We start from the raw sequence: 23,915 nt of genomic DNA, 5'->3' as shown, positions 1-23,915 counted from the left end.
TTCAATAAGAAACATTTGAAGAGAATTATCTGTCTGCAAGCTAAGGAAAGCTATTGTTTTCACCAAAGCAAAGGGAAGATCAAAGTACCTTGTGTTCCGAATTTCCCAAAGGATAAATTAGAGCTGGAAGTATCAAAGAGAAAATAAGCACACCCTGAAGAATCAGTTAGAGAAATACACTGTGTGAGGAAAAATGGTCCGTGCTTATGGAAGCAAGACTGATTCTTATTTTTAACTCTGCTGACTTTTCTAGCTGATCATGAGGACAGTCAGTCTTTAAAAAATATATTCAGAGCATCCTAGTCAAGCTCTTTTAGTGAATCTTTTTCCTATTGCTTTTGTTCGGTTCCTTTTTGCTGACATTTCAAACTTCTTTGGTTTGGTGGATGGACCATGGAAAGTGAGTGAATCACAAATTATCCTTTCAAAACTTTACCCCTTCACCAGTCAGGAAATGTAGCCTGGGCCCAGAGCTTTTGAGAGAAAAGACATAATTGTAACTTAGAAGAAATTAATACGAATTTATTGAAAATCATAATTTATGTGAAGAGTAAGAGCCTTATGTTTGTGAATGAGCTGTCTAGTTATATAGACCACCCAACTTCAATGGAGGGCAAAGTTCTGTCTTACATAGGTTCAAGTTTGTGAAGTTCTGTCGGTCATTCAGGAAGAAAATCAAACACATCTTTGCTTGGCTTCTGGTAATTTCAGCCACAAGGACTTCAGTTTCCATTGCTTTAACCAATTCCTTTCCATCTTTCTTGGTACACCTCAAAATCCATCCTCCCTGAGAGGTCTTCCCACCTCCCTAAGGCTAGTCTTTTTTCCTTATTTTCCCTTTTTAGACATCTGTTATAACATTTACCACATTATGCTTTATATTCTTTTTATATGTATCTGTTTCTCCTTTTCACCTTGTCTTTCTCTTTTTGGTTTACCCACTGCTGATAAGGTAGCTATTAATAGGTGATTAATGAATGCTTGTATGTAGATGATTTGGGGCAAACCAGAACACAGCACATCAACGGTGGTGGGGTCCTGACTGACCTCATGATGATTTTCAACAGAATGTCTGGTGAATGGTGTGGGCTCTGATGTCAGTATTGAATGGGTTTGGAAATATTCCCTATGTTTCAGCAGTATTTATTGTGCACCTGTATGCAAGTGCAGGAATGTGTACAGTATTGGGGATACAGAGATGAGTTAGACAACATGACCTTGTGAATCTGAAAGGGAAGGAAGAGTTGATGTGGTGAACAGGTAATTTTGAAATTCTCTGCTAACCATCATGGTGGTTCCAGGATGCCCAGGGAGCGTAGAAGGGGATCACTTAGGAGAGACCGGGGATGGGGGAGTTCAGACAGATGACTGCTGGCGGGCCAGATGCAGGACAGGAGACAGGCTGTTTCAGTGGGAGGGAGTGATAAGAGCAAAGGCATTGCAGAACCGTGACAGGTGAGGACAGGCAGAAAGGACGCAGGAGGGGGGTGGGCAGGCGCAGGCCACGGGGGACCTCAGACGCCCGCCGGCTGAGGAGCTTAGGCTGAAGCCTGTAAGTGACACTATTCACTTGTGAGTTCTCAGTGGCAAGGCAGCAACACATTTTTAACTGAGCAGCCTTGGGGATACCACTGAGGGCCAGTTAGGGGTGAGGACAAGACTAGAGTCAGAAAGACTGATTAGGAAGCTATTAAGATAGTTCAGGCAAGTGATAATAAAAACGCTATGCAGATAGAAATGGAGATGGAAAAGAAGGCATAGATTTTAGAAATATATGGGGATTAGGGGAAAAAAATCTTCTCCACTAAATACATGGTAATGTTGAGAGGGAGACACAGACATACTGGTTTGGGTGCCTGGATTATTCTCTGATACCATGAGGAAACAAGCGGAGAAGCTCCTTTGGGGTTGTAGTGCAAGATACTGAATTGAATTGGATTTGAGATGTGAGACTGACATCCAAGAGTCTCGGTCCAGTAGGCTGGAGTCATTCACATAGAGGTCAGACATAGCTAAAGCCAAAATAAGGCATGAAACTTCCCGGGTGGTAACACCTCACATACAGAGAGGGCCGGTGAATTGCTCAAATGCAGGCATCCGGCAGTGATGACACCAAGCCTCTCAAACTAGCTATTTCCAGCTCCACAGCACTCACTTTTTTTTTTTTTAACATCTGTATTGGAGTATAATTGCTTTACAAGAGTGTGTTAGTTTCTGCTGTATAACAAAGTGAATCAGCTATACGTATACATACATCCCCATGTCCCCTCCCTCTTGCGTCTCCCTCCCACCCTTCCTATCCCGCCCCTCTAGGTGGTCACAAAGCACCAAGTTGATCTCCCTGTCACAACACTCACTTTTATTACAGCACTCCACTACTTCTCTGAAGTAGGGAATGATCCCAGTACTAATGTGTTTGGCTTGGGGAAGTGATTTAATGCAACTTTAATCACTTACAATAAAAGCGTTAAGTACAACACAAATATGTAAAACCTTCTTTGAAGAAAATGGGAATTTCAAAGGACAAGGAAGAATTCTGATTTGTTGTTTCTGAAAAGGGGTAGTTTCATAGCTGTAGAACTAGAAAAGAAGCTATGACAAAGACCAGAGTCGAAGTAAAAGGGGCTGAAATAGTTGGAGTCTTATTGTTACTTGGAAATGAAAGAAATTATGTCTGGAGTCTGACTGTGAATCAAACCCACTAATGTATTTTTTTTTGCCCTCATAGTGAAGGCACCTCATAGGATATTACACGTTGTCAGGGAAGGGGAATTCATGTGCATAAATTTTAAATGTCATCAGCTTGCATTACCAACCATGGTCTTTGCATCAAATCCCAAAATAAAGTATTGAAATATATACTAAGTAATATTAGATATAATATAATTTAATTATATAATAATGATACACTATAATTATAAAATATTTTAGTAGAATAAAAGTAAACTCAATAGGATATTTTCTTTTAAGCCTAGTCAATATTGACATGTTCATCATGCAAAATTAAAAACCTATAGTTCTGTTCCATTCATAGCATATTTCATACAATTGTGTACACATTAATAAGTTAAAAGCTTCTTAGAGGTGCTTCCATTGATATAAACTTTGAACTTCATCTTGATACTTGAGAAATCAGTGAACTCAGATGTAACATCAGACACATTCAGAAAACACAGAAAAAAAAATGAACAAATCCCTTCCTAGTCTAAAGGAGAAGCATTTTTAGTAGATCTAATGTGATGCTCATTGCATTTCTTATGAGCTAAGTAAGAGAAAACAGAAATATGCTTAATAGACCAAGTTACATTTAGGTCAAGGGAAAATTTTTTTTTCAGTTGGTTTACAATTTCTACAGTGATATAAATGAGAAAAACCAGAAGGTTAATGATCTGGAATTGCCTGCTGCAGTAATATACTAGAGGAGGGAAAGTTGGTCACACTTGGATTCCAGTCCCCACTCTTGCATTGACTAGTGGTCTGACTTGGGGCAGTTTCTCAATATCTGAGCCTTGATTTCCTTATTTGTCCAGTGGAGCTAAGTGATGCCTCATAGGCTGACAGGAGTGTTAGCTGAGAGGAGGTTTGTACAGTCCTCAGTATTTGCCTAGCATAAGGGGTAGCTGATCACAAAGACTTGTACCTGAAGGTGAGCTTCATGGATGGTGGATTTTGTGGGTTTCCTGCAGAGCAACTTACTTGGAGAATAAAATTAGTATCAAGGGCTTCCCAGGGTACTCAGTGTTGGAGCAGGTGACCTCACTGCCCAGTGGGGAAGACAGAGGGAATCTACGTAAAATAACTCTTCAGGATGGAGCTGGAAGAGTTTTATTTGTGCACAGAGATACTCCTGAAAGCAACCTAGATGCGTCATTCGATTTCACACCAGAAAAACTATAAAAGAGGCAATTGTGAAAAACTATCCAGAAGGATGTACAGCCCCAGCTATGCTTCCAGGCCTGGATTTAGCCCAAAGACAGAAACGGTGATTGCCCAACTGCTGTGAGCAAAGCAGAAGAAGGCTTCCACATACCTCCAAGGACAGTATTAGAAGCAATAACTTTTTATACAATTTGTAATTAAAAGCTAAATGGAAGGTATCACATTCAGCTCTGTTCTGCACTACCTCGAATGCTCCCAGAGTCTTTGGGCAATTAGTAAAGTATTGCCATTGAGGTCATTTTTGTTATTTTGCAATCAAAATTAAAGTTATGAGAGAAATAGCGATTCCCCATAGTCAACATCTTTATGTATACTTTGAACAAACACTGCATATACCAATATTGAAAGTTTTAAATGTGAGAAATGAGTAGTTTCTTGTTTGGTAACTAGTCTAGGTTGGGATGGCAGCCTAGCTTACAGGGGAGAATGCGCCTCTAAACTCTTTCTGTGCTTGTTTTAATAACCCGTAACCCTCCTAATAGAAGAAAACCAGTTTAACAGAGATATATATTCACAGGAAGGGAAGATTTAAACACAATTTCTTAACAAAAATAAAATGAAATTCTATTGGCATCCATAAATTATGGATAAATTCTACCAATTTGATTTCTCTCATATAGTTAATTATATTAAACCATCAATTTTTAAAACTCTGATTGACAAAGTGACAGTAGAGATAGGTTGTAAATAAAAACAAATGTTTACGTTTGATTTCAGTTTTTATACCCTTTTGGTTTATGGTTGACAAACTAACCTTCAGATATCACTTATCGCCCTGTAGCCCTCCTGTGCGTGACTCTTCTGCAGCTCACGCCACGTACGACTTACTGGACTGATCAATTTCCTATCCAATAACAAAAGTACTGTTAATTATTTGCATGTTGAGGCAATATAAATTGTTATGCAATTTCTGAACTCTTGGGAACAAGTTCTTTACTTAAGTCTGAGAACCACATTTTGAGAGGTACTAAGCTAGACCACATAGGCTAGAATTTAAAGTAAACAATTGCTGGTGAGAGATGTCGCTTTGGTCTTTCATATATGTGTGCGTGTTCCCTAAACAGAGGTGGAAATTGGAAGGTGAACCGAGAGCAGATTCTGAAGCGGGGAGAGCAAGCTTGTCTCATGTCTGGGTGAAGAAATGTCTTTGAAAACCACATAGGGAACAGGGCTGCCTATAGTAGAAACGCGGATGTGGGAAGAGCCAGCATTAGGAGTCACTGTTTTCCCACACAGAAAGGCTTCTGGAGTCGGGTTTTTCAGACTTTCACCAGAGAAGAAAGACAGATTCACACCACCCCTCGTGTGTGCTAGAGTGCAAGCTCCCTGAGGGAAGGAGCTTTGTCTCTGCTCATTGCCGCATTCCTGAAACAGAACAGGGCTTTATACCTAAATAGTTGCTTAAAGAGTATTGAAGTAATTGAATGAAAGTATTAAGAACATGCCCTCATATCCATAGTGTAGGGTTAGTATTTCTTATTATTCTCAAGTCCCTGTTGCTGAATGTTACAAGGATTTCAGGAAGGTTAGACAGATTTTTAGACAGATTTCAGAAGGTTAGACAGTGTTTTATCAACAGTCAGGACAATGGAAGAATCTTGTAAGTCTTACATCATTTGCCTCGTCATTTATATCTAAACCAACATAGCGGAATCCATGATAAATAAAGGGTGAGGCACCCTCTCCCTCCCTCTCCTTCTTCCTCCCCCCTTCCTTCCCTGTCGTCCCCCACCCCCCCGTGTCTGTCCCTCTCTTCTCTATCACCTCCTCCCCCTCTTGTTCCTTCTTTACCTTTTCATTCACTCATTCATTCATTCAACTGTTGTTTAGATCTGCTGAGTCATCACCCAACTGCCATTTCTCATGCCTTCCCCTCTCTGGAGGGAATTAAGAAGCTTTGCAGAGACTTAAGTTCCACAATCTAAATGGACAACTTCTGTTCTCACTTCTGAATTTTCCTTATGCCTTAAAGACCCTTCATTCCCTTTGCCTAGTACCTATTTTTCTTTTAACATCTTTATTGGAGTATAATTGCTTTACAATGGTGTGTTAGTTTCTGCTTTATAACAAAGTGAATCAGCTATACATATACATATGTTCCCATATCTCTTCCCTCTTGCATCTCCCTCCCTCCCACCCTCCCTATCCCACCCTTCTAGGTGGTCACAAAGCACCGAGCTGATCTCCCTGTGCTATGCGGCTGCTTCCCACTAGCTATCTACCTTACGTTTGTTAGTGTATATATGTCCATGCCTCTCTCTCACTTTGTCACAGCTTACCCTACCCCCTCCCCATATCCTCAAGTCTGTTCTCTAGTAGGTCTGTGTCTTTATTCCCGTCTTGCCCCTAGGTTCTTCATGACCTTTTTTTTTTTCCCTTAGATTCCATACATATGTGTTAGCGTGCGGTATTTCTGTTTCTCTTTCTGACTTACTTCACTGTTTGTCCTAATGTGTTCACTGATGTGCTTTTCTAACACTCTGCTAATAACCCTTTTTAGATCACTCATCACGCTGGATTGTAATTACCTATTTATCGTCCTCACTCTCAAACATAAATTCTTTGCAGGTAAACACTGTCTTTTTTTCACCTTTTATCCCAGTGCCTGGTACTGTGCCTGGCTTTCAAAGTATTTATTTATTGAACACATAAGTAGACACACAAATCTGGAGCTTAGAGATGCACAGATTTGAGTCCCTGAGAGGAAAAAAAGATGACCCAGGAGAGGGTTCAGAGGGAGAATAGTGAGGTGAGGCAGAATCAGGTGCTGAAGGGGCAGGTCAGGAAGAGGAGCCCGTGGAAGAGGCAGAAAGGCAAGGTTAAGGAATTGTGTGGGAACCAACAAGGCACCAGCCCAATGTCAAAAGACTTAGCGGATAGAGAATGTGAAGGAGTGGGTGATCAAGAGTGCATCTGTAAGAAGAGATTCAGAAAATAACACCTGGAAAATGTCCACTGGATTTGGCATTAATAGGGAGAACGGTGTGAGTAGTGTGATGGGTGGAGATCTGACTGCAGTCAGCTAAGGGGAGTGGTTCAGAGGTTTGGAAGGAGAATTACCGAGGTAGATTTTTTTGGGAGAAATTTGGACTGGAAGAGGAAGGACGTTATTGGACAGTGTCTAAAAGATACATGGATAGATGAAGACGTACTTACTTTTTTATTAACTTTTTATTTTATATTGGAGTAGACTTGATCAACAATGTTGTGTGAGTTTCAGGTGTACCGCAAAGTGATTCAGTTATACATATACATGCATCTATTCTTTTTCAAATTCTTTTCCCATTTAGGTTGTTACATAATATTGAGCAGCGTTCCCTGTGCTATATAGTAGGTCCTTGTTTGTTATCCTTTTTAAATATAACAGTGTGTACATGTCAATCCCAAACTCCCTAACTATCCCTCCCCTCCACTTCTCCCCCCGGTAACCATAAGTTCGTTCTCTAAGTCTGTTTCTGTTTTGTAAATAAGTTCATTTGTATCATTTATTTTTATTTTTTTTTAGACTCTGCATAGAAGCAGTATCATACAATATTTCTCTTTCTCTGTCTGACTTACTTCACTCAGTTTACATTTTTATTAGAATGCACTTGATCAAACTTACAGTTCTTTGCAGGAAGGACTCAGTAGTGGATGACTTGATTTCTTGTCTATCCATGCCGATTTTCACTTTTCCTTAATGATTCATTTAACGAGTATTTACTGAGCAACTGCTTTGGCTCAGGCAATATTCTAGGTGCCAGGCATACAGTGGTAACATGGTGTAGCCCCTGCCCTCACAGAGATCATGTTCAATTCCAAATAGTTCTTTAAAACTTACCTGTGATCTGTTTGCTCATCTGAGGAATGAAATTACAAAGAAAAAGTCCCAAGGGACCTTCAATTTCTTAATGTATTTTCACTTACCATACTCACTATTTCTAAATTCTGCTAATGACATCTTTCAGATGTCTGTATGTCAGTATTTCTAGTCATATTACAATTTCCCAAGCCTTCCTTCTGAAGCAGATGTGTGCAATTTTTTACGAGATGAGACTCATTTTTGAATTGTCTGCCTTAATATCTTAGAAGACAGTGATAGTTCCACACTGCTTCAGCAGATCCTAATTAAACACTTACAAAGTTCAAAATAGGGCAGTGACCCGGTTTGTCTTTTTCAGACAGTTAATATTTTTCCATTTTAAGTAAGGTTCATAAGAAAAATAGTGAGAGTGTATGTTTGCTTTGGGATGGGGAAAATTTACCATGCTTGGCAATATTTTTCTTGACCAACAGCTATTTGTGATAGATGATTTCTAATACTTTTGGACACAGACTCTTTCTTGAAAGAAGACACTTTCTTCTTGGAAATGGTTTAGACCTGTTATTCAGCAGGAATTTTAGGAAAGTTAATTATTCGTTTATTTATTCAACCAAAATGTATTGCATACTCACAGTGTGCGTGGCACTGTGTCAGGTGATAAAGTAATAAAGGTACACTGTACATTGTCTCTGTCTACAAGGTGCTTATAGTTTAGTGGGGGAAAGAAACATGTAAACCAAGCCCTTCAGATCACAACAATAGGTACTGATGTGTAGGGATGCAGTAGCTGCTGGGGTCCATGGAAGAGCCACTGACTCTGAAGATCCTTAGGAAGTTTGAGAAAGATGGTGTTGTTAAAGATGGGTCTTAAAGAATGAATAATACTGGGGTAGTGACAGCAGCAAGATAGTAGTTTAGTAGTTTCCAATGCTCCTTCCCTCACAAAAACATCAATTTGAACAACTATCTATTAATAAAAACGACTTCATAAGAGCTAAGGATTCTAGGTGAAGGATTACAGCATCTGATTGGAGCACATAAATAAGAAAGGATGCATTGAAGAGGATAGCAGAGGCCATTTCACAGTATCCGCATCACCCCTCCCTCAAGTCTGGCCATCCCAGTGTGGAGAGAGGCACCCTCTCCCTGGGGGAAGGAGAGTGACGTGAGCACCCATCTTCCCTGTGGACCCCAGCACCAGTCTAGCCCCCATGGCCCCAGGATCCAGGTGGGCTTCTTCAGACCCAAGTACCAGGCTGGTCCCTGTAGACCCAAACACCAAGCCTGTCCACCTGCTGACCCAGGCACGAGACCTGCCTGCCTACAGGTTCCACCAGATGGCTCCAGCAGAATTTCTGTGGGGACTGACTGGTGAAAAGCTCTTCCTGCTGAAGCCAGTCGGTAAAGACTGGAAGAGTTGCCTCTTACTTCAAATGCATAGACACCAACCCAAGAGCACAAGGATCATGAATAATCAAGGAAACATGTCATCACCAAAGGGAAAAAAAGCTTCAATAACTGACTCTAAAAAAATGGAGATCTGTAAACCTCCTGACAAAGAATTCAGAAGGATTCTCAAAGAAATACAGTGAAATATAAGAAAACACAGACAACTAAATTAGGAAAACAGTGAATGAACAAAATATGTCCAACAAAGGAATAGAAATCATTTATAAAACCCAAACAAATATCCTCAAGTTGAGGAATACAATGACTGAACTGCAGAATTTAATAGAGAACCTCAACAACAAATTCAACCAAGCAGAAGAAAAAAATCAGTGAACTTGAAGACAGGATACTTGAAATTATCCAGTCAGAGGAACAAAAAGAAAAAAAAAAAGGGAAACAGTGAAGAAAGCTTACATGAATTATGGGATACCATTAAGAGAAACAACCTACATATTACTGGAGCCCCAGAAAGAGAAGAGAGGACGAAAGGGGCAGAATGGGTTTTTAAAGAAATAATAGCTGATAACTTCTCAAATCTGGGTAGGAATTTGGACATCCAAGTTCATGAATTTATAGGTCTCCAAAAAGTTTCAACCCAGGAAGTTCTTCTCCAAGACACATTATAATAAAATTGTCTAAACTGAAAGACGAAGAGAGAATTTTTAAAACAGCAAAGGAAAAAAATTGCTCAGATACAAGAGAACCCCCATGAGGCTATCAGCAGATTTCTTAGCAGAAACCTTATGGCCAGGGCAGAGCGAGATGAACCTAGAGGACATTATGCTCCATGAAATAAGCCAGACAGAGAAAAACAAATACCGTATAATATCACTTATATGTGGAATCTGGAAAAACAGAAGAAGAAGAAGAAGAAGTTGAACTCAGAGAAACAGAGTAGAATAGGGAGATGGGGGAAATAGGACGATGTTGGTCAGAGGGTACAGATTTGCAGTTATGTAGGATGAATGAGTCTAGAGAGCTTATGTACCGGCATGTTGTCTGTACTTGATGATACTGTATTGAACCCTGGAAGCATGCTAAGAGAGTAGAATCCAGGAAATTTTACATACACAAAAAAATGGTAACTGTGTGAGGTAATGATATGCTAATGAGCTTGACTCTAGTACTCATTTCATTATGTGTTTCAGATCATCTTATTCTGTACCTTAAGTATATACAACTTTTATTTAAAAATTTAAAAATGTTAAGTAATGAATAGAAATGATGATAATGATCGCTAACATTGAGTAATTTGCCATGTGTCAGGTATTGTGCGAAGGGCCTTGGATTTTGCCACTTAAAGGAAATCACAGCTTTTTATAGGTTCTAGTGTAAAAGTATAAGAGCCAAGAATTAGACATTTAACATCTAAATGTGATCGTACTTAATCATGTTTGTTTTTGTCTTTTCTTATTTAGAACTGAACAAGAATTTTGCTGTATCATTTCTGCTAGTCATTTATAGGTAAAACAGCATTCCTGTGAGTCTTGCAAGAGACCTTATGAATATTTTTCTCTTAATCATAGTTGTCTTTCACCAAGGAGGGAATATTGAAATGCCCTTCCTCCTTATTTTTTTTTTTTTTTTTGCGGTACGCGGGCCTCTCACTGTGTGGCCTCTCCCGTTGCAGAGCACAGGCTCCGGACGCGCAGGCTCAGCGGCCATGGCTCACGGGCCCAGCCGCTCCGCGGCATGTGGGATCTTCCCGGACCAGGGCACGAACCTGTGTCCCCTGCATCGGCAGGCGGACTCTCAACCACTGCGCCACCAGGGAAGGCCCTCCCTATTTTGAAGTTCTGATGATTGTTAAGTCCTCTAAGTATTGTGCTTCAGTGTTCATTGAGATGTAGCCTAATATTTATAAACTTAAGAAGAACCCTTCCTACAAAGAGTTCTTTTTCAAATGTGCATAATAATTATTTTATCTATTTTAAAAATTAAGATATTTAATATATTTCTTTTTCTCTATGAGGTCACACATATATTTAGTTGCTTGACAGTGTGGAAACCCCAATTCCTTTATAGCTCTCATAAAATAAAACTCAATTCAGTTCAATACTACATCAAGTATCAGTTGCAGGCTATGAGTCAGGCACTGTCTTGGGTATGGGATCACAAAATTTTTAAAAATGGGGCAAGATAGGGTCAGGGGATAAAGATGTACAAACTATCATGTATAAAATAAACAAGCTACAAGGATATATTGTACAACACAGGGAATATAGCCAATATTTTATAATAACTCTAAATGGAATATAACCTTTAAAAATTGTCAATCACTGTGTTGTACACCTGTAACATATAATATTGTACATCCACTATATCACAATTTTAAAAAAGCATGAACATTAAAAAAATTGATCCTTACTCAAAAAAAGGGTCTCGGACTTCCCTGGTGGTGCAGTGGTTAAGAATCCGCCTGCCAATGCAGGGGACACGGGTTCGAGCCCTGGTCTGGGAAGATCCCACATGCCGTGGAGCAACTAAGCCTGTGCGCCACAACTACTGAGCCTGCAGTCTAGAGCCCGAGAGCCACAACTGCTGAAGCCCACGCGCCTAGAGCCCGTGCTCTGCAACAAGAGAAGCCACCGCAATGAGAAGCCCATGCACCGCAACGAAGAGTAGCCCCTGCTCGCCGCAACTAGAGAAAGCCCGCGCACAGCAATGAAGACCCAACGCAGCCAAAAATAAATAAATAAATTTGTATTTAAAAAAAAAGCAAACCACCTAGAAGGGTGGGGTAGGAAGGGTGGGAGGGAGATGCAAGAGGGAGGGGATATGGGGATTATATGTATACATATAGCTGATTCACTTTGTTATACAGCAGAAACTAACACAACATTGTAAAGCAATTCTACTCCAGTAAAAATGTTAAAAGAAAAAAGGGTCTCTGCCCACTGAGAGTATGCAATTTAGCAGAGTGGACAGAATGAGTGCAACTTGGTGTCATATAGTGAGATAAATTTGTTTCAGTGGGGAAGTTCTCAAGAAGATGTCATATTTGAGCAGGGTGTTGCAGGATCAGTGGAATTTTGCCAAGCAGAGGAGGTGAGAGGCCATTCCAGGCAGAGAGAGTAACACGAGAGAAGGTGGAGAGATTTTCATGTGGATGGTATGTTAAGAGGACTCAAACTTGAACATGGCAGGCTGAAGAGGTGAGAGATGGGACGGGAAGTTTGTTGCTGAATTGTTAAGAGAGGCCTTGAATACCCCAGGTGTAGACTTTGGGTGCTGGGAGAATTTGAAGGTCTTTAAGCAAGTTAATGAAATGCTCATATCTGTGCTTTATAAAGGTAATTTTGAAGGCCGACTGGAGTCAAGTAAGGAATACACAGAAAGATGTGGAGAAGGCACTGACCTGTCAACTTCTTGTCAGTTGAGCCATTATAAGACTTTTATGAGTTTAAACCTAAAAAAGCATCCTTTAATATGGGCATGCCACACTTTCTGGAGACATAATTGTTATTAAATGAAATAGAATTAGTTTAAAAATAGAAATATTCCTTGACTTTACGGTTTTTCCTGGGTGTAATGAGATTTTTAAAAATATAATTAAACTTTATTCTTGGGAAGGATTTCCTATTTTTAAGGATTTGCTTTTTCTGTCCATTTTCACGAAGATTGTGTTCTGTAATGGCTGGGCATGGTGTTGCCATTGGGAAATCTGTTTTTATGCAGAATTTTAACAGTAGATGGTGCCTATGGTGGTATGTACGTGTTGCAGGTGCAGGAAAGGAATATCACCCTAGAAGACTCATGAAAAGAGGAGCAAAATTCCTCATGGAGTAAAGGAGGGTTTGGGAAGCAGAGAAGAGGATTTTAATCCAGTCAACTCACTGAGTGAAGGTTGTCAAAAAGGAGAAGAGTGGGGCTTCCCTGGTGGCACAGTGGTTGGGAGTCTGCCTGCCTATGCAGGAGACACGGGTTCGTGCCCCGGTCCGGGAAGATCCCACATGCCGTGGAGTGGCTGGGCCCGTGAGCCATGGCCGCTGAGCCTGCGCGTCCGGAGCCTGTGCTCTGCAGCGGGAGAGGCCACAACAGTGAGAGGCCCGCGTACCGCAAAAAAAAAAAAAAAAAAAAAGGAGAAGAATGAAATTGGGTTATCAACAGCAGTAGGGAGGAGTGGGGTATGTCTCCACTGTCTCTGACACCATAATTCTGTTTTCGGGGCCTAAGAGAAATCTCAGAGGGATTTTTTTTTTTTATAATGTGAGAAAGTCTTGCTCTCTGTGGTCACACATATTGTCTTGTTAACCTTCCAGGAATTTTTTTCCCTGACACTCAAGTAGAAATGGAGCTCTTAATTGATAACAGGCAGTTTTGTAACAACACCTATAACCCTAGGTGCTCTGTTTTTGACAAGCCAAAAGACAAATTTATCCAAGCAAATCCAAGTCTATCTCATTATTCAGAGTTTCTCTTCATGTAACTTTAAATAAAGCCTAGTCCAGAGAAGTCAGGCTAATGTTTATGGACACAGAAGGTGGGTGGGATGAAGGGACAAATCAACATTCTCCTACCTACTTACTCATCATGTATTCTTTGCCCATATGTAGGCACAGGTTGAACCTGTCCGGTGATTCTCCTTTATACAAAAGATTGGTGTATCTTAATGAGATTTTCTGTGGAATTTTTTTTTTCCTAACTTAAGTGCTATGATAGTCAAATGCAGTTTAACAGTAATACTCAATGAAACAGTCGACTGCTATAGTCGACTGCTGTACCACTGTAATAATGGCATATATAATCATGTCTATGACTAATATCCATAATTGACCATTGTCATAGCTCCTTTTGGAAATGCAGAGTAAATGCTAAAATCCCAAAGCTACCTGATACAGTTTAGAATATTTAGGAGTAGGACATGATATTAGGAGAAGTACGTATGAGTCTGGCTAAGTGAGAAATTTCCATAAATTATTATAAATATAGAGATGATCTCATAAGCAATGATCTGGAGAAGAAACAAGAATATAGTGGAGACCTGAGCTGAATACTGTAGTTGTTCCTCCTTATTTATAAAACACCAGTGGCTCTTATGCCTTAATCACCTATCTTAGAAATTGGATATCCTCCAGCATGCCCAGAAAAAGCAAAAACAAGTGCCAAATGAGATTGCCAAATGCCAATCACTTTTGTCATTGATGTAACCTCTGAGTATCTCCTGTGACAAAATTAATATGTTTAAATTTTATATCAGGTCAGGCTGTTGTGTGGTCTCTCTTTACGTAAAAACCTGACCATTCCTGGAGCATCAGCCTGACCCTATAGAGCTATGACCCTAATTCTTTACTTGTTGGAGAAATCATTTTCCTAATTCTTGTTAGTATCAATACATTAACTTGCATAACTCTCCGTAAACTAATCTCGATGTTCTCCGAACTCATTTTCTTTCTCTCCTGGCAAACATCGATTCCCTGTGTCCATTGCCATGGTCTTGTTACGAATGCTGAACTAGTCTTTTCATTTCTAGGGTCTCTTGCAGCTCTAATTTCCCTAAATTGTCGTATCTTATGGGTCATGTACTTCTTTCCATTTATTCTTACTTTTTTACGGGTAGCGAAGTTTTTACTGTGCAGTGCTTCTCTACTGCTTAACAAATTCATTACGATTCCTTAGTTTGGTATTTAATTTCCTCACAATATGGATCCGGCCCACTTACCCAGCACTTTCTCTCCCTGCCTTACACGAACCTGCTCTTTGGCCAGCCTGGCTCCATCCATTGCTCTTTCTGTTCTGTTTATGGTGTTTCCTCCACTTGAAATGCTGTTTTCCCATTTTGACCTGTCCCATCCATCCGTCAAAATCCAACTCATGTACCATATTCTTATGTGGCCTTCCTTCTTCCTCATGTGGGTGTATCCCAATAACTTTCTGTACCTTTTAAGGTACCTATCACTTTCTGCCCTGCATTCTAGATACCTGTGTATTTGCCTTTGCTGCTAGATTGTATGAGATATTTTCCCAAGATTTGTTCCATTGTAGTTACTATTTAATTTGGATATATCTATACCACTATTTATTGTAACATGACATTATCACCTCTTTCATTGGTATTTTATTCTATAGGGACTAAACGGAAAATATCATAATATATCCATTTTATATGGCAGGGTTCATTTACAAGTTGTGACAACAAAGCCTGATGTATGCCTGCATGAAAGGAAACTTACTGTTCCTCCTACATAAAGTAGCAGGAGTGCTTTCAAAATGGTCTTAATAAGATTTGCTGTATTGAGACAAAGAACCATGACTTCATTCTTACTAACCTCAGAAACATAAACCACAGTCAGTTTTGGCATTAATCCAGTTTTACCATTAACTCTCTTGTAAATTTTGATTAAGGGGTATTGCAGGACTTTTGTAATTAAGGGAACTGCATTAGAAATTTATTCCCTGTGAGAATTTATTTGTCATATTCTGAAAAATACTGAAGTCCTGTGAATGCTTGTAAACCTTAGGGATGGTCAAATACATGGCTGAACAGCCATTTTTCTGAGGGGGGAGTACCCAAAACTAGTTGAAGGCTCAAGTCCAAATTTTTGTTTTGTTTTGTTTTTGTTTTTGTTTTTGCGGTACGCGGGCCTCTCACTGTTGTGGCCTCTCCCGTTGCGGAGCACGGGTTCCGGACACGCAGGCTCAGCGGCCATGGCTCACGGGCCCAGCCGCTCCGCGGCATGTGGGATCTTCCCGGACCGGGGCACGAACCCGTGTCCCCTGCATCGACAGGCGGACTCTCAATCACTGCGCCACCAGGGAAGCCCTAATTTTTATTTTAACAAATAATTGATTGAATTAAAATATTTCTTGGCTGTGTAAATTTCACAGGAGTCACAAAGAAGCTGTTTTTCATGGTTCTATTCTCTAGATGTCATCAGCCCATAGATATACTTTATAATAATTTGTTGCTTTCTATAATCATGGATTCACGAATATTAACTACTCGCACAAGTCTGGATCAGCCAATATATTTAACTCTGAACTTGTTAGGCTTTTATCTTCTAAAAGTATTTTGAATGGTGCAGTTATATCATTAGATGCCTTTTCTATTTTAGTTTTGCTCTATAGCAGCTTAGAAAAGACAAGATTCTTTCTGAATAAGGGTTTAACTTGATGTGAGCATTTATACATTTTAAGTCTATAAAAATTTTTAATTTTAGTTTTCTGTTGGCTGGCTTCATCAAATATGTGTTTTTTTTCTTTAAAGATTTTGTCCCAAGGAAAATTTGAAGATTTCTTCCAAGTCAGTTTAAGTGACTATAGCGGGATTAGATCAACATGATCATGCTCTAAACAGGCTGAATCAGTGACAACTTTCTTTTTAAAGGAACATCTCTTTCAGAAAGCAGGAAGAGGGCTGTGTGGCCTGCTGTAGTGGTAGGTTTCTAGAGTGAAGTTTTCCTCAGGTGGTGTTGATGATATGGACTGCTTTTACAGAATATATTTCTTCCCAGTCTATCCAAGGTATAGAAGAACTGCAGTTTTTACAACCAGTGCACCTGATTAAGCCGTTTAACTGACACTCTCCTTTTCTTTAACCTAAAAGCGTTCTTTTCTTTTTAGACTTGAACTCTGTACACTGATGGAATTATGTAGATTCCAAATATCTACTTTAATTTTCATTTTTTACATGTATCATAAAATATTCTAGATGACCTCAGGGGAAAGCAGAAGGTTTTGGCCTTATTTTACTCCTGGCGATGGATAAAAATGTTCCCAGAGTCCCCTCCTACTGTGCACACATGAATAGTGATGATTATTGTCTATTGCATGAGTCCCATTTGCTCACCACAGTACTGAGCACTTCGTATGCACTGACTCGTCTTCAACATTATGCTACCTATATATTAGACAATTTTACTATCCATTGTGAAAATGAGGGACTTGAGGCCACATGAGGCTAAATAATCTGTCCATGGACTTGCATACTCTTTTTAACCACATTACTTTCTCTACCAAGCACACTTGAGGAAAGGCATGAGGACATCTGATCGGTATTCTCTCTGTGGGTTCCAGCTGTGAAGCATCCTCTCTGTTCCAAGCATATAGCCGTGCTAGACAAAAGATGAAAACAGAAAATGCAAGAGTCGCAGCTGAGCTCATAATTTATCATCTCAGTGGCCCACAAATGGAGCGGGAATTCAAGTGCTGATTTGTAAGCTGTGTTGAGGCGTCTGGCCTCCTGGGCTCTGCAGGTGGACAAGGGGCCGGTACAACGTGTGCAGGGAAATGAGAAATTAAAGTCATCCGACACTAGGTGGAGATCCAGAGCGAGCCTCACTCTGAAACCAGGTTGTAGAGAAGGGCCCCTCTACTTCTGAGCAAGGATGCAAACTCCGGACTCTATCACTTTTGTAGACGTTAAGATGGCAAGAGAAAGCCGACACGGCTGTTAAACTAAGAACTGAACCAAATCACTCGCTGGTTCAGTGACGTGACTGGTAATAATTCAGATGTCTGGACAATGTAATACTCAAATCACCAATATGAAACTGATTACAGATGGGTAATTCTGGGCACAAAATGAGCACAGAATCATTTGTAAGAAGAAGATGATGAGAGAGATTGGATGGAGCTGTTTCAAAGCACTAAATAAAACTGAACAGAACATCTTCCATACTCCAATAAAGATGTTAAAAAAACAATCCTCCTACTTCAAATGAACTTGCAAAACAAAACTCCAAAGCACATGAGGTAGCCTAAAGCTACAAAAGAGCCAAGGAAAATGGCCATTGAAACAAATTTGACCCAAAGAAATTAAAATATTGAGACATCATGGCAAAGTGTATTTTGGATGCTCAAAGTATAAACAAAGGATCGCCATTCATGAAGAAGGTAGAAAATCCTGTGATAAAAATAGTCAATTATGGGCTTCCCTGGTGATGCAGTGATTGAGAGTCCGCCTGCCGATGCAGGGGACACGGGTTCGTGCCCGGGTCCGGGAAGATCCCACATGCTGCGGAGCGGCTGGGCCCGTGAGCCATGGCCACTGAGCCTGTGCGTCTGGGGCCTGTGCTCCGCAATGGGAGAGGCCACAGCAGGGAGAGGCCTGTGTACCGCAAAAAAAAAAAAAAAAAAAAAAGTCAATTATTTATTTACAAATATTAAGATCAAACCATGTTCTACACTCTGTTAGAGGTGCTAGAGATGCAGCAATGAGCATAAGTAAATCAAATCCTTATCAGCATAGAGAGTTTACATTCTTGTGGGGAGTTTTACCTTTTAGTTACAAAAATGAAATACGAATAGGCAGAAAGCTTGGAAATGAAAAAGATAGTCATTGAAATAAAATTCCCAGTAGAAAGGATAAACTCTAGATTGGCAAAGACAGGGTTTTTTCATTTGGAAGATATTATTTAGGAAATCAACAAAATTGCAGTAATGGGAAAATAAGATCTTAAAAGAAAGTGTATGTGTGTTTATGAGTGTGTGTGTGTGTGTGTGTGAGAGAGAGAGAGAGAGAGAAAATGGATGAGATTATGGGGAAAGATGATACCTGAGATTATTTTAGAATTGAAGACAAGACTCCTTAAATTGAAAGTACAATCTAAGGACCTATCTGGATAAATAAAAATAAATCATCAGTTAAACACTTTGTGGTAAAACTTTAGAACATTGAGGATAAAAACAAAATCTTTACCTATCAGAGAGAAAATATAGACTAGCCCCCAAACAAAGACAACTTAATTGAGAGCAGACACCAAGAGCAGTATTGCAGGGAAAAATTCACTGTCAATCTAGATTCTAGAAATTTTATGCCAGAGTATACCACTGACAGACACGGATCCAAAATATTAATTGAATAATGAACTTGAAAAACTGAATATTCTTGAGGAAGTAAGTGTAGAAAGAAAGTCTGGATTTTAAAAAAAATAAAGAGGAATAGAAACTTCTAAATGTCATCAAATTTAACTCTTGCTATAAAAAGTAATAACAAATTTCTATGTTTAAAAAAAAAAAGGTGAGACTTGGGAATTCCCTGGCGGTCCAGTAGTTAGGACTCCGAGCTTTCACTGCTGAGGGCGCAGGTTCAATCCCTAGTCAGGGAACTAAGATCCCGCAAGCCATGGGGCACAGCCAAAAAAAAAAAAACACAAATGTGACTGCACGAAAGTAAGCAATATGAGAAGGCTATAAAAGAAGAAGAAATCCAGATGGATGACAAATATGGCAAATTGAAAATTACAACACCAAAGGTTGAAATTCTAATGCCATCAACGTGAACAAGGATATGGAACAATGATCACACCTGTTCCTTGGTGCCTCCACTTGGGCCAACTGTGTGGGTGACCTTGTAAAGCATGGAAGTGACAAATGCCAGCTTCTGGGTGGTGTTAACCCTGGGAGGGGAGAGTCTGGAACAATGGGAGTGGACAAGTGTGATACAAGGGATCACCTGTATCTGTAAGGTTTCATTCCTTTAAAAGGGGAAGCAAAAGTGCAAAATACTAATTTGTTAAAGCATGGAAGTGCGTACATCGGTTTTCATAGCAGCAGCCTAAATACGTACCTGTATAATTGAAGTGAAAAGACACTCAGAGCTTTCTGGAGACCCTGAATTGTTATGCACAGCAGTAAAATTTATAAAATAGCCTGTCTTCTGGTAATGAAGGCCTTTAGTTAAAACCCAACTCTATCAGGGCCTATCAGGCCATACAGAGTCTACCCCCTCTGGCTTCTCTAAGTTGCTCATTATTCCAATAGCTTCAACCTCATTGCATGTTTCTGTACTTCTCACAATTCAAGCTCATTTCCTCTCCTCTTAACAGCAATCCTCTTAGATTGTTGTTATCTCCTTCTGAGACTGGGGAAAATCTAGAACATTTGAAGATGTATCAAATCCCTTTGATTTTCCTCTCAATCCAGTACTCTTAGTAGCTGCTGATGCAACCATCTGAGTGGAACTATATTTTCATGGCACGTGATGGATGTTCCACTTTGCAGTGGTACCTGTCATGGTAGCCCAATTGTCATGAGCCGGGCACTGCCTGGGTTTGCTGTAGTCCCGAGGCTCCTGTCAGCATTATATGCTCAGGAGCGGTAGGTAGCTCTGGGATTCAGGCTGAGGGAATAATTCGTCCCTGCTGCGGACTCTTCTTCGCCACATCTTTCTACCAAGCACAGCTGAGGAAAGGCATAGGGACATCTGATCAAGGTATCTCTGCGGATTCCAGGTTTGAGGCACCACCTCTGTTTCCAGATGCTACGTGGAAATCGCCTAGGAGTTCAAAACGCTTTGGATGCTGAACTGTTGTAAAATTTCTGTTGTAGTTTGAATTTGTGTTTGAGAGATGAACAGACATTCTCGGTGAGAATGTACATAATTTACATTTTGGAAGTTAGAAGAAGTTAAAGCTTTCCTAATTTAAAGTGTGAATTTTGATTAATCCATGCTACTTTAGCTTAAAAAGACAAAAAAACAAGCTGCACTACTGCTAGCTACTTCTAGTAATTGGAATAGCAGTGTGTGTGTGTGTGTGTGTGTGTGTGTGTGTGTCTAGTGGGACTCAAAATACCAGTGCTGGGCATGACGTTCTCCCTCACTGATTTACTGATTATGCCCATTGCTACTCATGCATTGGTTAATGATCTACCAATAGTTTGAGGTCCTAAAAGGTGCTCTGAAACACCAGTCTAATGAGTTTTATTTCAATATCTAGTCTGACAATCATTCTAATATTATTTTGGTATATCAGTGTTAAGTGTTCACAGCTTTTAAATAATTTCACTTCATTAAACACATACTCGCTTAAATATAACTTAAATGTCCTGTCTTCATGGGTCATTCTCTTACACTTTCTGTTTAGTATTGAGCTAATAGCTAAACGAACTCAGCAATAATCTTTGGAAATCACATCTAATTATTGCAGGCCACTAGGATTCCGCTTAGTGTATTAAAATAGCTGTTGGCGTATTGCATCCTGGTGACAAAAAAGAGCCAGTGTATCTTCAAAGAGGGTTTAACTTCCAATCTGAGCATAGCTTAGTGGCTGAAGGAATCCAGCTAAGCAGTCTGTTTAAAATGTGTGTTTTGAGTATTATTTTCGTCATCTGACATTTGCACAGTAAGTGAAAATGGGATGCTTTTAGAAAATATCTTTTTTTCAACTTTTATAATAATATTAATTACTGTAACTATCAGTGAGCACGTATTCTGTACTGTGTACCATCCTAAGCATTTTATTAGCGCCGACTTCATCTTCTTGGTCACCTTGTGAAGTAGAAACTAATGTGATCCCCAAATTGCAAAAGAGGAAATTGAGACACACACTAAGTAATCCCTCTGAAGCCATACGATAAGCAATGGAGCTGATGGTAGGTTCAGTCATTTTTTTCTGAGTGGGAGACTGTTCTTTCCAGTCCCACTCATCCTAGCGCTCAACACTTTGTCTATTCATTTGTCTTTAAAAGGAAGTCAGTGCTGGGCTTCCCTGGTGGCTCAGTGGTTGAGAGTCCGCCTGCCGATTCAGGGGACACGGGTTCGTGCCCCGGTCCGGGAAGATCCCACGTGCCGCGGAGCGGCTGGGCCCGTGAGCCATGGCCGCTGAGCCTGCGCGTCTGGAGCCTGTGCTCTGCAATGGGAGAGGCCACAGCAGTGAGAGGCCCGCGTACCGGAAAAAAAAAAAAAAAAAAAAAAAGTCAGTGAAACTTGCATGTCTTCATGCTTTTTAATTTTACTAACAATAAGTGATCATTTATTCTTTGTATTCTTACAGGGCATTCTACTTGGACAAGTCAAATTCACCACCAAACTCCACATCCAAAGCTGCTTATGTAGATAAGGTAAAAACAGAAGATTGCATTGACTGTTGCTTTGCCATTTACCTCCCTTATTTAATTTTGCTGGTGTTCTGGAGCACTGTGTAATTTATAAACATCCGTGGTCTCTGATTCTGTTATCTCCATAATAAAATATTTTAGACTGTTCACTGTAAGTTATAACAACTGTGAATTATATCCCATCTAAAAGGATTTCTTTCTACTAAACATGTTGAACCTTATGGGCATCGTTTTTTTCTGCAGCTCATGAGGCCTCTCAACGTTTTGGATGAACTGTATCGACTGGTAGCCTCGTTTATCAGATCCAAGCGCACAGCTGCCTGTGCGAACACGGCTTGCAGCGCCTCCGGTGTCGGGCTGCTGTCGGTGTCCTCGGAGCTGTGCAGTAGGCTGGGGGCCTGCCACGTCATCATGTGCAACAGCGGCGTGCATCGGTACGTGACTTCCCGCCTTACCTGCATCTTTTTTTTTTTTTTTTTTTTTTGCGGTACACGGGCCTCTCACTGCTGTGGCCCCTCCCGCCGCGGAGCACAGGCCCGGGACGCGCAGGCCCAGCGGCCACGGCCCACGGGCCCAGCCGCTCCGCAGCACGCGGGACCCTCCCGGACCGGGGCACGAACCCGCACCCCCTGCATCAGCAGGCGGACTCTCAACCACTGCGCCACCAGGGAAGCCCTTGCCTGCATCTTTGCTATACCTTATTACATTCGGAGGTTCTTGTTTATTACATTTAGCTCCATGAAATTATAGCTGGAAACATTCAAAGGGCTCAGATATATTTGGAATAAGACTTTAGAAATCAGATAATTCTTGCACAGTAATTTCTGGCTTTGGTTCTTCTATTTTGAGTGACTGTTTATTCATACAAATGAATGCAGTCCCACGTTTATATCACTGTGGCCTAGAATCTTATCACCCTTGTATTTATATTAAGATTTATATTTTAGGTACAAAATTTTGCATCTGTTTTATTCACTCTAGGAACTTAACTTGGTAGGGGCTGGTGACTAGCAAAACAAAACTTTTTCTTCAGTGGTTTGGATCCCTGTTACCCAGCTGTGGTGAGCTAGATGCTGCCTTGGAGTTACTACTGTCTTCCTACTCCTGGACAAATCATACTCCAGGAGCCCACACGATATGCTCTTCCTGAAAATGTGAGGAGAAGTCTTAGATAGGTCCTCTTCAGCTGGTCTGTCTTAAGCAGCAGTGCTGTGTCTGGGCAAGCTGTGGTAGGTGCATAAATTCCTACAGCTACATCAGATGCAAATGTGAGGGGAGAACCCCGAGTCAGGTCCTTCTTCATAATCACTTGTTCCTCTTCTATCACCTCTCCATTTTCACAGCGAAAGGAAACCATGTAGGTGGAAACAATAGGGCAGCATTTAGTCCTCATTGTAGCAGAGAATCTGCTGTCACCACTCATAGTCTCTTCTTAGTATGAGGCCAGTTAGATTTTGAGTGGATGGTGGTTATTGTTTATTCAAATTTACTTGCTAATTAACCCATGCAAAGGACTGCAGTTGGTGCTATTGGCTGGTAATGTCATAAATGGGTGATATTCATGTTAGAGACATAAAACATGAACAACAAAAATCATAGTAAATAATCGTATGACAAAATAAGATGACAAAAACATAATGAAAAGTAACAAAAATAACAGATTACCTAGACTACGAAGAAAAATAAATGATCTAGGAAAGTTACAGCCAAAAAATAAGGTTCAGAAGGAACATAGATCTTTGAGATGGTTAGAACTTGCCATGGAGAAGGTAGCGTTTGAAATGGGTTTTGATGGGTCAGGGTTTTAAAGAGGTAGAAAGAGGGAGAAAGTTCAAATCAGCAGGTTCTCATCTGTGACACTGCATTCGACTTGATGTGCCTGAATTCTAGTTTACGCGTCCTACGCAGCATGTTCTTGCTTATGAAGTGTGACAAGACTTTATTT

At 40.3% G+C, this 23,915-nt stretch overlaps 1 protein-coding gene across 4 annotated transcripts in view; it reads left to right on the top strand.

Annotated features, from left to right (window-relative positions):
- PREX2 (phosphatidylinositol-3,4,5-trisphosphate dependent Rac exchange factor 2) overlaps positions 1–23,915 on the top strand; it is a 286,239-nt gene that overhangs the window by 219,632 nt on the left and 42,692 nt on the right. For all 4 annotated transcript variants that reach the window (XM_067712136.1, XM_067712134.1, XM_067712135.1 and 1 more), the window contains 2 exons: positions 21,907–21,973; positions 22,214–22,404. In XM_067712136.1, the coding sequence (XP_067568237.1) occupies positions 21,907–21,973; positions 22,214–22,404 (258 nt within the window). The remainder of the gene's footprint in view (positions 1–21,906; positions 21,974–22,213; positions 22,405–23,915) is intronic.

Source organism: Pseudorca crassidens, chromosome 17 (assembly GCF_039906515.1).
Source record: "Pseudorca crassidens isolate mPseCra1 chromosome 17, mPseCra1.hap1, whole genome shotgun sequence".
Classification (NCBI taxonomy): domain Eukaryota; kingdom Metazoa; phylum Chordata; class Mammalia; order Artiodactyla; family Delphinidae; genus Pseudorca; species Pseudorca crassidens.
This window is presented reverse-complemented; position numbering and strand designations above follow the sequence as displayed.